The sequence below is a fragment of the Protomyctophum parallelum genome (genome assembly GCF_964188405.1).
Source record: "Protomyctophum parallelum genome assembly, chromosome: 3".
In the NCBI taxonomy this organism is placed as follows: Eukaryota; Metazoa; Chordata; class Actinopteri; order Myctophiformes; family Myctophidae; genus Protomyctophum; species Protomyctophum parallelum.
This window is the reverse complement of record NC_139698.1, coordinates 34705066-34720566: the sequence shown is the minus strand read 5'-3', so window position 1 is coordinate 34720566 and position 15501 is coordinate 34705066. Positions and strand designations below refer to the sequence as shown.

At 40.2% G+C, this 15501-nt stretch overlaps 1 protein-coding gene across 1 annotated transcript in view; it reads right to left on the bottom strand.

Moving 5' to 3' along the window:
* LOC310855938 (CUB and sushi domain-containing protein 3-like) overlaps window positions 1–15501 on the bottom strand; it is a gene marked incomplete at its 5' end in the record, with an annotated part of 374665 nt that overhangs the window by 61386 nt on the left and 297778 nt on the right. Inside the window, 5 exons of the mRNA XM_083761135.1 lie at window positions 5717–5890; window positions 7567–7752; window positions 11523–11696; window positions 12888–13061; window positions 14407–14580. Of these exons, the coding sequence (XP_083617261.1) occupies window positions 5717–5890; window positions 7567–7752; window positions 11523–11696; window positions 12888–13061; window positions 14407–14580 (882 nt within the window). The remainder of the gene's footprint in view (window positions 1–5716; window positions 5891–7566; window positions 7753–11522; window positions 11697–12887; window positions 13062–14406; window positions 14581–15501) is intronic.

Below are 15501 nucleotides of genomic sequence, written 5' to 3'. Positions count from 1 at the left end.
GAGCATTTATTGATGAGTGCTCATTGCTTTAATTGCATCGCCTTATCACTATTATATATTGTATACTGTATGTAGGCTACACAAACAACAGTTTCAAATACATTTATGTTTTTTGGGTGAATTAATCGAGGAGGGAAAGAAATCCTCCCAGTTTGTAAGGACCTTTACTGATAAGTGATGGACATGTGAATGTATGGTGGAAGGATAATAGCCATCTGGTACACCTACATTCTCCTGGAACTGCAATGTGTTATTGTAATATCTGTGGTCTCATACTGTCACTCATTTCTGCCATGATCACCCCATGATGATTCTGTCGAGAACACCAGTATAACTTGGCTATAAACTGGTACTAAGATCGTGTTTTGTCCTTCGAGAGGCTGACTGTCAGAGTGACAGCTTCTCAGCACAGATGGAATGACATGACAGGTTGATTGATGGCAATTAGATTTTCAAAACTAAAATTTAAACAGTTGTATACTGTATGTTGCTGTTGCAGTTAGGGTGTGTCTTGCTCAGGGACACTACAACATATTGATTCCCGGGGTTGGGAATAGGACCGTCTACTTCCTTCCCAGGCGGGCTCTACCCATTTAGCTATGCTGCCCCCTTAAAAACACACATAGTTAGTGTCGTTGTCCAGAGGGCAATCATCATACATCAGCATCATACTAACTGTACTACCCAGAATTCCCCAGAATTGCGCCTTTCTAGTTGGACCCGACTTATGCGGATGATGACGTAAATTCTCCATTCATTGTCAATGGTTCTTTGTGTAGGACAAAAATACCAATTTGCTCAGACACATTTGACGCCCAGGATTATATTATATAATTGACACTGGATGAAAAACATGGGTTGCAAAATAGTGGGTAAAAAAAATTACTTTATACTTTAGTTTCCACTCAACATCTCCACTTACTTTACAAAATCACTACCACACAACACAATTCATTAAGACTTGACCTTAAAGTCAAACCAATCATTGAGCCAGAACTCAAAACTCAGCTCATTTTTAAATACCGTTTGAGCTTTGAATCATCTTAAATTGCAAATGATGTGGTAAATGCTTGAGGTCAATTAGGGATTGTGCGAGTTAAATTAAGTGCTGTATAATTTTTCCTCCAAGTATGGTGACAGAGGAAGAGACTTGACAGTAAGACATCATAAAATGGGGCAGCAGTGGTGAAGACTAGAGGAGCATGCTTGTGGCCTAAAGGTTCCCAGCTAAATCCCCCAGGAACATTTAGGAAAAGCCTGGGTGGGGAAATTAATGATCAACATCCACCGTTCAAGTGCCTTGAGCAAGGCATTGAACCCCCAAACGCTCCAGTGGAGCTGTTCAGTGGCCAACACTATAAATTTGGGACTGTACTGGGCCGGTCCCAGATTAATGTGTTCTAAGTCTAACTGTGAGTGTGAGTACTCTTTTTCAGCAAGACTCTTGCTGAAAAAGAGTACTCATGATCAGCAAACCCTGCACAAATAAAGGTTAAGAGGCGAGCAATGAAAACCATGAACATAGAAATAAATGCATTCAATAAAGCTTCTGCTTTGACAGTGAAATGCAAATCAAAGCACCAATCAAGTAGCTAGTTGTTTTTCTCTCATTTAGCAAGCATTTTGGGCCTGGAGATGGTAGTTCTACAGGACTGCTTAGTATGCATGGAAACAAAAACTACATGCACCATTAGATAATTTAAAATCTCCCTCTCTCATTCACTTCTGCAGTTCTGCAGTTCTGCTTACAAAATGACTTCTGGGACAGTGAATTCACAGGAGTATACAGACTGGGCAAACAGGCAATACAGATATTGTACTTAAGTGGTCAGGAGCAGTTAAGGGTGATGTAAGGAAATGGCTGAGCAGGTAAAGACTAGATCTTCCTGAACATATAAGGAACACTTTCTGGTAAGACTTTATATTAAGGTCGCATCTATAATGGTATCATTTACAATGTATTATAATGCGCTTATAAGGCATTATAAAACAAATAAATATTTATAAAACATATAACAACTTATAACAACATTTATAATGTATTACAAGTGCTGGTCATAATGCATTATTATCCTCAGTGGAACAGCACATTATAACTACCATAACTTAGTCAGTTATAAGTGCTATAATTAGGGGTGGGCGATATGGAAAAATATAATATCGCAATTATTTTTCAAGAAGTATCACAATCCTGTAGAGGATTATTTAGAACTCACATTAGAAATAATCAAGGTAGAGAGTGGACTGACACAATGTCACTTTGATTACAAGGAGTGGTCCGGACCGCAAAATAGGACACTAACTTTGATGACTCATCTGAATGTTTTCAGGACAGTTTAGTATTCTCATCTTCATAATTCCATTACAATCCACAATATTATTATGAGGACATAAGATGGGTTGAGGAAAAGCATTGGTTAGTAAGAGTATAAATCTTCATTTCGGTAATGTCGCCAGTAATATATTCCACTCAATTGATAGTTATTTCATGCAGGCAATGCCATTAGCGCCTTCGCATACTGTGGTTTAATTGTAATGCTCAATGTAATTTCATCAATCATACCTCCTCCTCAAAATAATGCTCTATTTGGAATCAGGATAAGGGTTCTGATGAGTGGAATTTGGCACTGATGCATAATCAGTATTCTATTCTTGTAATTAGCACTCATCAGCGAAACAAAAAAGGCACTAGATATCCTATTCATGAATAGGACTGCCAGGGTTAGGAGTGTCAGGGTTATTTTGCATGCATGCATAATCATGCTGGATATATACAGCACCGGACCTAAACCTATATACCGCCGGACCTAAACCCAATTGAGAATCTATGGGGTATTATCAAAAGGAAAATGAGGGGCACAAGATCCAAAAACAAGAAGAGCTGATAACAAGCACCAAGGAAACCTGGGCTTCCATAACTCCCGGGCAATGCCACAGGCTGATTGCCTCAATGCCACAGCGTATCGAGGCAGTGATGAAGGCAAAGGGACTCCCAACCAAGTATTGGAGATTGACATTTCTGTTTTGAAAGTACCATATTTTGATTGATTTGATGTGATCCTAATTTCTTAATGTGGCATTCAGATTAAAACCTTCATGCTCTGCAAAAACTGAGGAGTAAATGGTGATTTCTTCACAGTATTCAATTTTTTTTTTAATTCAGTTTTAGTGGGTTTTATGAGCTGGAAGCCAAAATTGTGTAAAGATAAACAAATAAATAATTGAACTAATTAATGTTGTGTGCACTGAATCTATTAGGGCAACAAATAAGGGCCAACTTCAGAATATTTACAAATACATACTAGTACATATCCAGAGACAACATTATCAGTTTCTCTTTAAATACAAGTGTATGGAAATGATTTAAAATGCAAAGTTCTCCATATCTGCTGAAAATGCACAAACATAATTATGTCCTATACAGCAACAACAGCTGAAGACTGCCTTAAAATGCCACCATTGACAAAATCGCTCAGACAGCTTAACGTTCATAAACACACACCACATTGATACAATAATGTCCTTTAAGGTGAAAAAATGCAAATACAATAATACACAGCCAGTTAACACAATGTCAGAAATGTTGCAACTTCGCCCTGCTGTACAGTACAGTTACAGTCTGTGACTATGTTATGCACCCTCTTCAGCACCATGGACAGCGAAGGACATTCAGAGTTGAGGAAGAAGGACAAAGATAAATGCCAGTGAAACACAGCAAACACAGCATGATTATGTAATAAAAATAACATGTACAGTAATGTAATGTGCAGATAACATCATCAATACTGCGGGCAGTTGCTAATGTCAGCCTAGCTTGATTCAGTAAAGCTGCAAAGATTGTTGAACTTGTTGAACTGAATTCATTAATTACAAAATGTTGGATTGAAGCCCTTTGCGAATGCCAGTGGCATCAGTTTTCAGTTCACACACACACACACACACACACACACACACACACACACACACACACACACACACACACACACACACACACACACACACACACACACACACACACACACACACACACACACACACACACACACACACACACACACACACACACACAGAAACTGAGTGGTGGTTTATTTTCCGAAGCTAAAACAGAGTGGATCTGGCAAATACTTTTTATTGCACAGCACTGGAGCTATGAGGTCATTACGACCCACTACTAACCGTTAGTCTCCCTATATCTGTCCTGCATTTAGTTTTTCTGGATTTGATTTAAAGTGTGAATAAACGTGTGTGTGTGTGTGTGTGTGTGTGTGTGTGTGTGTGTGTGTGTGTGTGTGTGTGCGTGCGTGCGTGCGTGCGTGCGTGCGTGCGTGCGTGCGTGCGTGCGTGCGTGCGTGCGTGCGAAGGAACTTCACTCACTCTAATTAGTGCAATGATTCAGCCTACACGCTGTAGTTATGCCAATAGTGTTGATTGGACTCACATTTGGGACCTCTGGGGCAACAAGTGAGAACTTTTTGCATCCACAGAAAACCAAAGCAAAGAGCTTCCATCCAACATTTTGTATAATTAATGAATGTTTAGGCGATTCAGTTCAACAAGTTCAACAATCTTTGCAGCTTTACTGAATCAAGCTAGGCTGACATTAAGCAACTGCTTTTGATGATGTTATCTGCACATTACATTACTGTACATGTTATTTTTAAATGACTTTATTACATAATCATGCTGTGTTTGCTGTGTTTCACTGGCATTTCTTTTTTTCCTTCTTCCTCAACTCTGAATGTCCTTCGCTGTCCATGGTACTGAAGAGGGTGCATAACATAGTCACAGACCTACTGTAACTGTACTGTAAGGCAGGGGAAAGTTGCACATTTCTGACATATTAGGTATTTGCATTTTTCACTTTAAAGGACTTGATTGTATCAATGTGGTGTGTGTTTATGAACGTTAAGCAATCTACAGCTGTTGCTGTTTATATATAGGACACAATTAAGTTTGCGCTTTCTCAGTGAATATAGAGAACCTTTCCAGATTTAAATCATTTGTTGCCTATACCTTTAACATTGCTGGAAATGCTGGGGAATAATATATCGTTACTGAGGCTGCATTCACTAAAAAAAGATCTGCTAACAAATTAAGTGATCTGCTGAAATAAAAGTTTGGATAAACCTGTAATACCTTTCTCTGTTTCATGGTAATCGGGCACTGCATTCATGATTTGAGGCAATTTGTTCAAAACAGGCCACTCCTGGAAACTTTGGAAGACCATCTTAACCAATCAGGATGGCATATTAAAATAATGGGAGATACATCTTAATCACCATAGAGATAATCTGTACCAATGTGCTTGATGTTTGCACAAATGGTTTAGCTAAAATCTGCCTCCTGGTGGCGCTGTAACAGGCCGATGTGAGAAATGTGGGACATATTTTTTTTTTACTTGGTCTCCAAGGAGTATGCATGCAAGGTTTCACGTTGAGCGGTACAACGGTGCCAGATATTAGCTGCTCCCATAAATCTGCCTATATACAGTAGTGGCATTTCTTCCTTGGCCTAGCGGGAATGTGCGTGCAAAATTTCACAGCAATCGGTGCCGGAGATTAGCTGCTCACAGATGCACGGACGGGCACACATACACGCACGGATGGACAGGGGTGAAAAGTTTAAACCTATTCTCGGCCATGCCTTCGTCTTGGCGGAAACGGTAACGATTTTGAAGCTTCACTTTTGTGGACGCTCGTGCGTGCATAAACAGTACCTGAGCAGTGGGGCTGTGTGGCACTCCAATGTCCATTGAGCTGACAGGATAGTGGTGGGTCTCCAATGAGCTGCCGCTCTCCAGAACAAGAGTATTGCACCGTGGAGCCGAAGGTAAACTTCTCCCCCACCATGACACCACCGGGAGGAGAACCAGGGTTTCCACAGTCCACCTCTGGAAGAGATAAAGAGAAGGGGTGAGGATTCCATGCTGCCAGTCTACAAGCCAATCTAAAAGCTCACAGTACTTTTGTTACTTTAAGTACATCTTGATACTAATACTTTTGTAAGTAAATGTTTAATTCTGGACTTGTACTACATGTAAAAGTCTGGAGTATTTCTACATTGCAGTATTGATACTTTTACTCAAGTAAACAATTAAAATACTTTTCCCATCACTGCATGCTGCCATGTCAGGATCAAAAGACATTAGGCAAATCAGAATCTATTTTAGAATCTACTGTTATGCTGCAACTCTTATTTGGCTATAGTATATAGGTCTGAGTGGGAACATTTAATATATAAAATCCTCTTTACCCAGACATACAAATAAATCAAATATGATAGCGCTATATAAAGATACAGAATGCCTGAAGTCCTTGTAGGTTTTGTAGGGAAGAAAAGGGAAGTTTTTGACAGTTTTAATGAGTTTTAGCAATTGTTGACAAAACTCATTTCTGTTCAGAGTCACCGAAGCCTGGAATAGAATATAAACATTTGAGATAGCTGATACTACTGTGCATCATTCAGTGTGACAAACTAATTGTAGTGTATCATAATATCATGAAACTTCCCACGCCTGTGTACAAAATGCAGAGGTTTACTTTAACTAATTTTACAGGCTCTAACATGCTCTAACATGAATTTTGGCACCATCATTCAACACTCAACGATCGCTTCCTCAGTTAACTCCAGTAGAGTAGTGGTGGCGGCTGTTTGTTTCTGCGAGATCATTAGCTACAACTGAAACAACTGGTCTCCATGTGGTCCTGTTATACTTACTTGGCCCATTCCTGGCCCATTAGGCTCACAACAACATAAGCCACCGGGATATCAAGCATCACACAGCTGCTGCTTCTCAGGACGGATAATAACTTACTGTATCATTAAAACTCAAAGTTTTAAAAGTTTTCAATCATTCAACACTGACATGGTCAGTGTTGAGTGATTCTGATTCTGACATGGTCAGTGGTCATGGTAGTGATTCTGACATGGTCAGTGGTCATGGTAGTGATTCTGACATGGTCAGTGGTCATGGTAGTGATTCTGATTCTGACATGGTCAGCGGTCATGGTAGTGATTCTGACATGGTCAGCGGTCATGGTAGTGATTCTGACATGGTCAGTGGTCATGGTAGTGATTCTGACATGGTCAGTGGTCATGGTAGTGATTCTGACATGGTCAGTGGTCATGGTAGTGATTCTGACATGGTCAGTGGTCATGGTAGTGATTCTGACATGGTCAGTGGTCATGGTAGTGATTCTGACATGGTCAGTGGTCATGGTAGTGATTCTGACATGGTCAGCGGTCATGGTAGTGATTCTGACATGGTCAGTGGTTATGGTAGTGATTCTGACATGGTCAGTGGTCATGGTAGTGAGACTTCTGTAGTATTTACAGTGGTTCTTTACTATCTAAATACCTAGAGATGGCTCAGCTGTACAATGAATCAGCCTTTTGAACCACTGTACAATAGATGGAGAGAAAGACAGGTAGGCAGACAGACAGATAAGATATAGTAGATCGCTCAATTGATGCATTTATATAAATAGATGGATACATGGACAGGTACTGTACATAAGCAGACATGAATATATGACATGAAAATAGTTATAGAACCATCCATCCTACCAATGCATTCAGGCAGTGGTTTGTCCCAGTGTCCAGCCGGCTGGCAGGTGAGCACTGACGAGCCAAATAGATAATATCCAGGGTTACAGTCATAGAACACCACACTGCCAAAGGTAAAGTTTCCATGCTCAATCTTACTCTCCCGGATGGAGTTGGCAGGGATACCTGGATCAGTGCAGTTCACCACTGGGCAAGAAAGGAAAAAACAACAGCACAAATTATTTATGCCTTCATGAATTATTTAGCTTCATCATAATGGCATATTTTGCTGTAAGGATGTTTCAGTCAAGACACCATTTCTCAATATGTAACTCTGAGAAATTGTTGCCTGGGTTGCATATTGACGCCATCATTTCATGAAATGTATAATGAAGAGGCACTCTTCCCTAAAACATCAGTGCAGCAATAACAATTTAAAAGAGAATGCAGTCCTCTGCTGTTTATTTATCAATGATAATTTTAAGTGAATTTAGCATATCGTTTATTTTTATGCTCTCCATTGTCATGGAGAGCATCATAACAACAGCAACCAAAATCACGAGTTGCCCTGCATTACACATAAGAGTAATTTGTTATCGCATAAAATGGCCAGTGAATGTTTTTAGAACTAAGATGCTCCTCATCCATTAGCTTAGTATAAATCAGTGCTGATTTAGCTGGTAATGTGTCAGATAATAGCGTACTGAATGCGGTTGGATTGCATCTGATATGTAGGCTACTGTACGTGTAGGCCTACAGCAGCACATGATGCAAGATAATATGGTGTTTTTTAATTAATTTGTGCAATGCAATTTGCTCATGTGTATACAGTACAAGTTTAATTATGACTATCTACAGCCATTTACAGAGGACCTCTACCCCAATGTGAGTTATATGGGGCCACAAAACAATTGACAATAAGTAACAGTGTGGCAATCATCTGCATAATTAACTTCTCTCTAAATATCACCACTGGGGATCTGACTGGTTTTTCCTTGAAGCAGTGTGGTCTCGAGTACTCATACATTTCAAGGAAAAAGCCATTTATATTTGTTCTAGCTCTGGCTGTAACTGTTGTTGGCAGCAACCTACAGTATACCATGGCCATGGAAACAGGACCAACACAGAAAGCTTCTCATTGCAATTTAAATATTCTCGGGAGGCTGTGATACATACTGTAACATAGTGTACACTTTTTCTTTTGCTATTCCCATTGTGTATTTATGTTTACCATTATTATTAGTGTGGTTTCAGTTGGCAAGTCTGCTTGCCTACTTATTTTGACCTTTTTAATTGTTGGTTTTTATTATTATTTGCACTAGTCTAATGTAATATAAAGTAAGTCAAAAAGGGTAGGCACTATATAAGCTACGGCTTCAGCCTATACACCTTGTCCAAACATGTCCTGTAAAACGTTTTGTTGCTGTAATAATCATGTTTTAAGAAATAAACCATTCATTCATAGTAATGCCTGACTATTATTTATTATTTAATCCTTATAAACTTTATCTGGTTAGCTGTGACGTGACGTCATGTGGATCAATACATCATAATCATACTATACTTAACGAGCCGCTTGAGGGAAATTGCAACCACACTTGCAATTTCCAATTTCTGTGCTGAATGACCAGAGTCATTCCGATGGTCAGAGTCAAATTAATAACAAAAAATGCCAGGACCTTACAATTTACAATTTACAATTTAGGCATTTAGCAGACGCTCTTAATCCAGAGCGACTTACAATAATCAAGAACAAAAGCATGGGAATACATCACAAAAGCATTTATCATAAAACATGCGTAAGCTAAGAAAGTAACAGTGGAATATCTATATTATGAGACTATACATATAAACTATATATATATACTACTATGCTATACATATGTACTATGGCGTGCTATGACTATATACAATGCAATTATAGTGCCGTCTATAGTGCCGACCTTGACAGCCTGTTGGGTTTTCCGACTTGGTTTGACTTATGTAAGAAGAATTACATAAGAATTATTATGAATCAAATGTTCAGCTCACATGTGCATTACAAGATTTATTTGACTACCCATGGCTAATCTGATGACTGGTTAAATTACATAATCCTATATAAATGCACCATTTATCATTTTCAAAACTGATGTCAAGTATTATCTATACCAGGGGTCCTCAACTAGAAATGCTGAAGGTCCACAAATCATTTTTTAATAAAACCATGGTCCAGTCTCATGCGCACGCAAATAAAATTGCGGGTCGCGGGCCACGTGGGCCCGATGGGGTGGGGCTGCCCCCCTCGCCCCCCTCCCCTAGAAACAACTATGCCTGTTTAGTACAGTCAAACCAAGCTATACAAACCGGGTCCCATCCCAACCAACACTGGGGTGGCAGAGTATGAAAATATATTTTTTCACTTTGACAAATATTCATTATTCACACCTCCAAAAATCAAATCTTGTTCATTCAACTGAATGTGTGAATGTGTCACTGCTAGTGAGCCAGTCAGCGCAACATTGTCATCATGACATGCCGGCCCATAATATACACATTCAGAGTGTTAATTGCGTTCCTCGGCATTGATCGAATACAACAGAGAATTCAAATCTGCCTTGACTTTTTTTCTTCTCTTTATTCTTTTTTCTTAATGTTTTTTTGTGGCTTTCGCCTTTATTTGATATGTTTTATGGAGGGACAGACAGTAGGCTGACAGGAAATGGGGAGAGAGATGGGGGGTCACTCCCGCTAAGCCACGGCCCAGGGCTTTTCTCTTTATTCTATCATTTCTCCAGGGTCCGCAGAGAGGTGTGCCGCGGTCTGGTCGTGGACCGCGGTCCGCCTGTTGAGGACCACTGATCTATACTGTCTATTGGATGAATGGGACCGCCTACAAGTATAGGAGAATGTTCTATTTTTGCTCTTGTTCATGACGTATGTGCAATTTCCATCACATGGATCCAGTACTGGAATAATACAAATTTGTGTCAACCAGGGTTAAACAAATTTACATAATATAGGCCTACTCTTGTACCCATACACAGGATGTAACACTAAAGAAACCTTGCACCTTTTAATGGTGTTGCTGAACATTGAGTATTGGTCATTGATTGATGAGTGATCATTATATTGCACATGGTGCTGGCTCCTGATTCATGTGCTCATCCTTGCTGGTGGTGCTTGAGTAATAATAACACTGCAGGAAGTGCTCCATCAATCCAATCCATCTCTAAAGATGTCTACAGACTTTATGATTAAGGCCATGTCAGATGAAAAGTTTCTCATTGTGAACGTCAAGCAGGGCTGACTACAGGTCGGTCCATGGAGTTCAAGGCTAAGTATGACGACTTTGTGACAATGTCAATTTATTTTAGGGCCACAACATTATCACGGTGAGTGATAATGTCAGTATGCATGGTAATGACATGCATACTGACATTGTCAAAACGGTCAGTGTACCAGTGTCAGCTGCCGCAGTAGGTTGTTCAACCTGTTCAATAGGCCTGATCTCGATTAGTCGAATAGTCGACTAATCAATTGAGGGAGTCTCATTCGACTACCAGTCTCTTAGTCGAATCATGCAAAAAAAAAAACATGATTTGACTGAGAGATTGTCCTAATTTGTTATATATTAATTAACAAATAGTTTGAAAGAAATAGGATATATAACATGATGTATTGGGAGAAATCATGTTAAATCAGACGTTAAGCACCCCCCGAAGCCCAAATGGTATGATCCTCATCAGACTGCATTCAAATCATGCAAAACAACAACAACCAATATATCCCCGTAGTTCCCTATAGTCGACTACCATTCGACTATAGGCAACATTTGGCAAATCATATTCGACTATAAATTCTTCATCAGGGACAGGCCTACTGCACAATATGACACGTCAAGTCCCACAGTCTGACAGGACTGCAATATTTTACCTCAGTCACATTGCCTGGCATGTAATGGACAGAAAAGATGGCCATAACAGAGTGGATGATACCTCTACATGTTGGTGGCTGCTGGCTCCACTGGCGACTGGCCTGACACTGGGCTGTGGAGGGGCCCTCCAGGGTGTAGCCTTTGTTACACGCAAAATGCACCACATCATTGTAGTTGAAGCCATCTCCTGTTGTGCGACCGTAGATGGGGCTACCTGGGTGGCCACATGTAACAGCTGAGGGTGACATGAGTGCACCAAGGGAAGAGGTGGAAGGAAAGACATGAGGAGGCGGGAGAGAGGTAAAGAAGAGAGGTAGGGGATGGAAGAGAGAGTGGGGCAGAGTGGAATAGAGAGGGAGAGATAGCATGTGTATGAGAGCATGCAAGAGACGGAGAATTCAATATAATTAATCAATAGGTGACGTAAAGTGACACTTATCATATGAATGTCATTATCATATCATTAACCTTATAGAGCACCATGGGAATTGCACATAATGACTGGGTTGAAGGGAAAGGCTAAATGACACATCTAAATTATGTCAATAGGTGAACATAAGATTGAACATTGCAAGCATACGCCATACGAGCATGCCCTGTATAAGCACTAATGGTTAGCATAACACTCCAGAGGAATTCCAAGTGACTTTGGAGTGTCACAAGATAAGTAGAAAATACAGTACACCCTTTTAATAATGACATAATACTGTTACCTTTTTACCACACTGAAAAAATTATAATATCTAAAACTTAGGGTCCCCTTGAAATTCATGAGCTTAATGAAATGTAATCATGTGGATTCACACTGGTTGGGTACCACTGTTTTATTGCAACAGGCTAAATTTAGAGTGCAGACAGGGTTGGCACTTGTAGGTATTGTAAAGTTGGCTCTTGATCTCTCTGGCCCCCCCGCCTCTCTCACACACAGATTTCCCCTGTCAGTTTTCAATACATCCACAACCACTCACTGTCGCTCATTCTATTCTATGGCTGCAAAGCAATCACACACAGACACATGTGCACTATCTCTCCCTCTCTCAGTCACTCTGTGAGTGTAATTTACTGTGAGCGTGCAGTGCGTTTGGAAAGATCCAATGTATGTCAATGATACCGACTACACCAGACGCACGGATAGCGTGCTCTAAAAATAGAATCGGTTCAAAATGCTTTACATGCGTATAGCACCACTCGCATGTATGCATATATGTCCCAAATGGAGACAGTGGAGCAAATCTGCATGCGCCCACAGATCTGGTGTAGCCAGGAGCGTTTAGTGCGTGCACAGACTGTGCATGCGTCACGCATACATTCTCTGGTGTAACTCGGACGTTATTTCTCTCGGTCTCCAACAATCTTTCCTTCTCTCTTATCAACCCTCTCTTGCACTCAATCAGCCATGGAAGAGAAGCAGTATTGAAGCACTTACCGATACATACTGGGAGTTGTCCGGACCAGTTGTGGTCCTGCTGGCAGATGCGTACTGAGGAGCCAATGAGCCTGAAGCCAGGGTTACACTGGTAAACAACCGTATCTCTGTAGCCAAAGTTCTCCCCAATCACCTGCCCATTAACTATCTGCTCTGGCACACCACAGTGACCAGCTGCAGGAGAGAGAGAAAAAGGAGAGAGAGCAAACATTATTTTAATTTAAAATTGTTTAATCTTTATATTTCTAGGTTACTCCTACCAAGTTCATAAATAGCTTCCACAATGCATATTACTACATCCATTTCAGAGATTACTGTACATAATATACATAACCCTAACAAAATAATAATAATTAAATACGCTGGCAGTTCAGTTCATATGAATTATTAACCTATTATTTGCCCAACCCAACTTGTAGTGATAACTAGATGAGCTTCTCTCATCTGGAGAAGACGCAGCAAAATTCCTCAAAATCTGTACAATACACTCATGCACATAATCGTATTACTTTCAGCTACAATAAATCCCCTTAAGAGAGGAGGAATCTTGCTGAGATTTCCACCGCCACTTAAACCATAGAAAATGTCCACTGACGGCAAATCTTATTTCCCTAATTCACTCCTGCAACTTGAAATTCAGCTGGGGATTTTGTTATCACACAGTACTCCCACACTTGAGGGCAGCCAGATCCAGTGAAGATTGTGCTGAAGTAGGCTACTATGCCGAGAGGTCCCCAGCTATGTTAACCCTGGCTGTCATATCACCAGACAAGAGAGTGGTGTCTTTCTTTTAATGAACCGAACCAATCTTGTGCTGAGCTGAGAGTGCAGGCGTCAAAGGGGTTGAGAAATGGACTAATGTACCTGCCAAGGAGGCCATCATGTTTTGAGATTGCATCCGGTTCCAACAATCCTGTCACATTTCTCCATCCTTCTTACTTTTTCGCCTATCTTTCACTGTACTGAGCTGAGCTCAGCTGTGCTTAGCCATACTGCTTTTGCTTGTTTATGGATCCGATCTGTCACAGCAGAGGGAATCATGCTGGTAAAGCTTGGCAGACATTTGACGGTTTCAGGCCAGTCGCGACACAATGGCTGCGCTCTCATATTTAACATTTTGGAAAAACTAAATCTCACAAAGCGGCCATACAGTAGAGTACCCTGCTGCAAGTGAGCTAAGACAGTTGTACAAGAAGTGCTTACATTTGTACTACATTGTTCAACTTCGCATCGGCTAAAGTACTACAACATGTGCTTGTCTTAAGGGAAATGTGAAATGAAATCATCTACTGCCAGTGCTAGAACACAATAGATATAATGCATTGTCTCTATTCTTCTAGTCTGGCCATGCATGACTAGCAAGGGAAGCAATTAGACTCTCTTGTTACCTGGGTTTACTAAGGGCTTATAGGATTTTAAAAGAACACTCAGAACGATTTCTGAACAGATGTATAGTGTCACTTGATCCAGGCCATAGCTGTCTTTAACAGTTAAAGGAAATGTTTAGACCCTGCTTTACCCAGGCACTGTGTCTCCATCCCACTCCATAGGCCGGACAGAAGACACTCCCTGACAGTGGAGCCGGTCAAAACATAGCCAAGACTGCAGCTAAAAATGGCAGAGGCTCCAAAGGTGGTCTGGGTACCAATCTTCTTCCCATTTGGAGGAGTAGGCAGGTCTCCACATGAAATTACTGATACAGGATGATGCAAAAGAGGGAAAGGAGCATGGAGAAAGAGGGAATAAAAGAGAATGAGTGAAAGAATAAATAGAGAACAGAGAGGAAGGAGGAAAGACAAGTTAGCTGTCATCCTCTGAGTCAATGGGAGTGGGAAAATAGAGTCATGTACCCCCATCTCACTGACCATAATGAGATATAAGAGTGACCTGTACTATTTCACTGGAGGATAATGATGGTGTTTGCCTTTGTCCCGACATCTTTCATCGCACCGGCTGGCTTTTCCTTTCACCAATACAGACACTATTCCACTCGTATGCCTTTCAAAGAACAGTTCCCATGGCAGCATAAAATACTGTATGAGGCTTTTTCACATCTGTGTATGTGAAATTAAATGTTTGTTTGTAGCTGAAAATCAAGTGGATTTGGAGTACATCTATGCTAGCAGTCTATTTCAATATTGCATATTGCATTTGTTCTCATTATTTACTGTCTTTTGGATTTTATTCTATGAGACAATCCCAGTAATCCAATATACAGTATGTTTATGCACTAATACTGTACTTTGCATGTGTTTATGTACGTATGTACGGACTCAACAATGGGGTGTTCGCGTGCGGCATGCTATATAGTATATCACTCATTCTTGAGATGAGGGACAAAAGTGGAAAAAACATGTCCCACCTTATTTATGTTAAAAATAAATTAATTCATAAAAATAAAAGCACTTGCAAAGTTAAATGTAATACAGTTGTGTATTATTATGCCATTAATTTCATTATAATTGTTTTCATATGCCATCTGAATTAGTTAAAAGCAGGCACTGTACCCAAAAAGGCCTGTATTTAGCCTGTCCCCAGCAAATGGTCACAATTTCAAACTGCCAAAAAAGTGTCTAATACTGTCACAATCACATAAATATACATACTAAATTAA